This window comes from Folsomia candida, unplaced genomic scaffold, assembly GCF_002217175.1.
Source record: "Folsomia candida strain VU population unplaced genomic scaffold, ASM221717v1 Fcan01_Sc037, whole genome shotgun sequence".
In the NCBI taxonomy this organism is placed as follows: domain Eukaryota; kingdom Metazoa; phylum Arthropoda; class Collembola; order Entomobryomorpha; family Isotomidae; genus Folsomia; species Folsomia candida.
Window position 1 is genome coordinate 1,072,287 of NW_019091229.1, and position 5,479 is coordinate 1,077,765.

Consider the following 5,479-nt stretch of genomic DNA (forward strand, 5'->3'; position numbering starts at 1 on the left):
GCGAAGCGATCCTGTTTACTAGTGACTCCAACTTTACACACATATCGGAAAATTCAGTTTCAACGGCAATTTGTAAGTTGTTCTCATTATTATTTATTTTTTCCTTTGACTTTATCCAGTAATTATTTGCATACATATGTATTTAAAGTTTAAATTTAAAGTTTAAGTTTTAAGTTTTAAGTTTAAGTTTTAATTTCAATTTTAAGTAGTTTAAATTTTAAACTACTGTTAAAATGTACTAAATTAAAATTCATTAATATTTTCTTTTTAAATAGTGTCACGACTTGACACGGTCCATTTCTTACTTGAACTTTGTCCAGCAAAGGGAGCGATCCTATTTACAAGCGACTCGTACATACATCTGCAAATTTTAACGGTAATAAATTCTTCACATTATACTTTTCTACGTTTGACTTTATTATTAATTATTAATTACTTAATTACCTACTTAATTATTTCGAATTCTGTCAACCAATAGATCCGTCAAGAGTCTCTCCGAAATGGATTTGCAACCACGAGGTCACATTTCCCAACCACCATTCCTGCGCGTTATTCTACCAAAGGTTAGATTTTCTATTAAATTAACCAAAACGAACATTTATGTCCTTATTTTTATTAGTTTAATCACGTATAAATCAAATAATTTATTCAGATTCGTTAAAATACATACACAAATTGTCTATTAATTTTTACTAACTTCCACAAATATTTCATTATCTAATTTCTAGGTCCTCGCAAGAAGAGTACATAATTCCGAAATGGCTTTGGAACCACGAGGTCAACGGGAAGAGCACGTTTCCCAGCCACCACATCTCGCCCTTATTCTTCCAGAGGTTAGATTTTCGTTAAATTGAATACGTATTTATTTCTGCTCGTTTGATCATGCGTAATATCACTAATTTACATAAATTTCTTCGAATTTCCGTTAATTTCCACTTTTCCAAAAATTATCATGTATGTATATACAAGCTAAAATCTTTTGTGAACTTGCTAACTTTTTTTGCAAATGATGCGAACTCGTATGTAGCGTGACTTCACTAATTCACATAAATTTACATAAATGTACATAAATTTGCGTTACTTTCCATTTCCATAAACTATTACGTAAAAGTCAATTTTTTGCGAACTTGCGAAGTTTATTTTTTGCTAACTATTTACAAACTCGTAATGAATGTCCCCACCATTTCTCCCGAATTTCGACTAATTTCCCCAAATTCTCTATTATTTAATTCCCAGATACTCGACGTAATAATGTCCTACGTCCCGACCACCGATCTCCTCGCCAGTGTCACCCACGTTTCCCGAGGGTGGGAAGACGCCGCTCGACACCACCTCGCCTCCCGCTCCCTCGTCGACCTCACCCCCACCAACATGCCCGCCTACCTGGACACTGCTAAAACCTGCCCCTACCCCCACAAACGTGTCCACCTCTCCGATTTCAACTTCCCCCAAATGTCCCCCGAGGAGTCCAATCTTCTCCAAGCGTTCATCTCGTCCCCCTCGACTGTCCGCATCACCGAGCTCCACCTGGACTACTTCCCCCACGGAGGGGAACCCATCCCCGCCCAAATTCTCGCCCTGCTGTCGACCTCCCCCTCCCTAAAATACGTCCACTTTTCTCCCAAAGAATTTACCCCAGAAATGTTCCAACCTTTCGCCATGTGCCCGACACGTGTCAAATTTCCCAACGTTACCAAACTCGGGATTGACCTGCCTCAAACGCTCTACTTCGGGGACATGTCGACAAACATAGTTCGTTCAGTCAGCCAAGAAACTATCCGCGGAATCGTGGCATTATTTCCGAATTTAAAAAGGCTACAGTGTGACACCCTTCCACAAGATTTAGTGGAATATTTCCTCTCCGGAAACTTATCCATTGAGGAAATTTCACTCAGACTGGATAGAACAATTAAACAACGACCACTTTCAATCGTATCGAGGTCAATTTTTCTGACTCAGATCGAATTTAAAATTGACACTTTTAACAAGTCGACGGATCATCACGCAATTCTCGCCACGTTTGCGGATAGGTTGGAAAAATTGAAAATTTCCGGGGTGGATGTCGTCTCTCCGGAATTTTGTAATTTAATTCGTGCCGGGACAATTACGCTGCCAGAGGTGTTGCCAAAATTAAAAAGTTTGGAAATTTCTATTTGTCCGGTTACTCTGTATTGTCGATTTTTGAGGGCCCCAAAAAATTCCCCGAAAGTTCCTGCGCTTAATTTGAAATTTTCCAAGGCAGAGGAATGTGTCCAGTATGCTAACCAATTTCCCGTCTTGGAAAAATTTGTAGTTTCAAAAGTAAATTATTCCGCTCATCCGCTAAATGAGGTGGAATGGTTTGAAATTTCGGCAGCACTTTTATACAAATTTTTCCTGCATGGAGAATCTCTTACGGTGCAAAATGTTCACGTTCCGCTACCTCCGAAGGGTATGAAAAGGTTTAAACTGCTTACTAATTTTCCTGATTGTCAGAACAAATTCGCTGCCGAGAGGGTATTATGTTCTCAATTTTTTAGAAGAATGGTGACAACGTTTCCAAATTTGAATACAAATTTGGAAAGGGTTTGAGCGAGTTTATGTAAATTGTGTAGGAATATGTGCGGATGTAACACAAAGAATGCATTCTTTGTATTACATCCGCACATATTCCTACAATTTATTTCGATTCGAATGGCGTGAAGTAGATTTCGTGTAAGATTGTGTGCATTTTATGTGCATTTTACGCTCAGTTTATGAAGAAGAAAGTCAATTTTTGTTACGAAAATGTAATTAATTTTTAATATGAATAGTTTATGGTTTGCAGAGAAAATGTATGTATGTAGTTAATTTTAAATATAAATATGAACGGGACAGTTTTTATTACTAAAATGTTGTTAATTATGAATATAAATACTTAATCGGATCGGAATGTGTGTGGTTTAGCAGCGGATGTAAATGGTAAAAAAAATGATGTGAAGTTGATTTCTAGCTAAAACTTGTGTATTTTAGGGAGAAAAAATTCAGTTAAATTTATGTTACAAAAATGTACTATATTTTTAATATGAATATGAACAGGACAATGCATCGTATGAAAATTTAGTCAATTTTATTTAAATAAATTTTTTGTAAACTATTTATTGCGATATATATAAATTACAAGAATAAAATAAACTCTAAAAATATAATATGCAGTGTATGTAAAACACAATTTACGCATTCATCTACATCCGTTCATTCTAAAAGCCAGGGCCTTCTGCAACACATATATAAGTGACATCGCATAGATACCGTAACACCTTAACTTTTCTAACCACAAACTTTCTCAATAAGACACAAAACCAGCATAAAATACCACGTCTCAGGAGGAGAGACCCTCTACATGCCCCTCTCAGATCTCGATGCCCTTTGGATATTTGATAGTCCTAGATGAATGTAGGATAACCCTAGAGTGGTTTGACGCCATGGCCACATTTGCGCCTGCCACACCCCCTCAAAGGTGTAAAAAACACGAAAAAAGCCCTGTTTTCATGTACTTCAACTGTCACCAAAAATCCAATTTTGCTCGGATTTTCATAAAATTTACATTTTTGTGATCCCAGATACTTGTGTGATCATATCCAGTAGCAATCTCAACTTTTTTGAAATTTTGAAAATTTTCTTATAATTCATGAGCAGTGGAATGTCCTAAAATTTCGGAAATTTCAAAAAGGTTGAGATTGCTACTGGATATGATCATACAAGTATCTGGGATCACAAAAATGTAAATTTTATGAAAATCCGAGCAAAATTGGATTTTTGGCGAATTTTTGAAGTTGTCAGTTTTTGTGGTTTTCACACCTTTGAGGGGGTGTGGCGGGCGCAAATGTGGCCATGGCATCAAACCACTCTAGGGTTATCCTTCACTCACCTAGGGCTACTACATATGCAAAAGGCATCGAGATCTGAGAGGGGCATGTAGAGGGGCTCTCCTCCTCAGTTTAGCCCCGCTATTCCTTCATCCGTCCCTCATAAACACCAAACTCACCGCTTGCTCGACCGTCGTTCGATTAAATTCTAGTGCGGTTGACGCCTCCATGAAATTACCGGCCCCACCGAATTTTATTTTTGTTGGCTGCAGCGATTTAACAATTCTCCGCAAGTATTTATCCTGCCCAATTTGGTCGACCCGTTTAAACGTGTCGATCACAGCGACGCTATCATTGTACAGTTTTCCGTACGTCGTATACATCCCGCCATGGACGAGGCAAACGATTTCGAGGACGAGCGTCAAAGAAAAAAGGGTGAGCGGGAGCGGCATGACGGCATGAAGGGCGATACAACTGTACAAACTAAGGATTGCCAAGGAGCACATGGTGACCATTAGATTGACCAGATTTCCACGGACTAGCTGGTTATGTTGGGCCGACAAGAGGAACGTTGTTCGGTAGAGGTGAAGATGCTTTTCATAGAAATTTGGAGACTTCTTACTGGATGCGCTGGAAATGGATTTTTTACACCTGCAAAATTAAGAATTAGGGTATTCATGCCAAGCGACAAAGTCAGTTTCATAGTCAATTGTCCTATGTATTTTGATGTGGGCCCATCAATCTCAAACAATTTCATCCCCTAATTGGGGTATTCATTACGAGTACGCAGGTTCGTACCCAAAATTAAAAGCTAAATACCAGCGTTGGCGATGCGCAAGTTCACAAATGAATTTTCAAGCCAATTTTTTTGTGAACTTTGTTTTTTGCTAACACTACAAGCTATGCGAATACGTAATGAATACCCCCAGTGAGGTCTTTGACCGTCAAGATTAGGGCAAATGTTACATTCAGGCAAACCTGCCCATCTATATACGTCACGTTATTAATATTAAACATAATTTTAAATTGATTCGCTAAATACGAATTAGATTTCGTAGACGTACCCCAATTGATACTCCGCAATGCACACCGCTCCAATAAATATAATGAAAACCCCTGTAAACGGAGTTAGCGCGAATCCCAACCCAATCGCCCAACTGTCCAAGAGATGAAAGGTAACTCTGACCCACATTCGTCCCCACGCTCTGGACGCAATCCTCCCGCAATGAGACGAGTAATGGTCGCGTACACGGAGCTCGCCAAATTTGGATTGACATTAGAACAGGATTTACCAACGGCACGGAAGTCGCAGCGTGGATGATAAACTTATGAAAACTTCCGGTAAACATTTCTTTGAATTCCGCCATCCAGTAGAGTACCGTTAGTTTTGGGTTGCTTGTAAAATTTGCGTCAAATCCAGTTTTAATTGCTTTTTCGAGCTGTTCGCTTCCTACATATAGAGGAATAAAAACTGGTGTAACATTGGAAACTTGAGCCTTAATCGTCCAGTAGTAAATTATGCACTCTTAGAAATCTGGTATTAAAATAATCCCGAAAGGAATATATATTTTACTCTACCCAATGGGCATTGGCCAGTAATACCGTGCAACCTAAACCCTGTATTACAGTTTCACCATGTCTGGAGAAAATTT

At 38.6% G+C, this 5,479-nt stretch overlaps 1 protein-coding gene across 1 annotated transcript; it reads left to right on the forward strand.

The window, feature by feature from the left end:
- On the forward strand, positions 1-3,052 carry LOC118439498. The gene is made up of 5 exons (XM_035860867.1): positions 1-72; positions 276-376; positions 479-563; positions 729-833; positions 1,237-3,052. Exons 3-5 carry the CDS (start codon positions 501-503, stop codon positions 2,569-2,571), a joined length of 1,503 nt encoding a protein of 500 aa, XP_035716760.1. The 5' UTR covers positions 1-72; positions 276-376; positions 479-500; the 3' UTR covers positions 2,572-3,052.
- Positions 3,053-5,479: the final 2,427 nt, after the last annotated feature.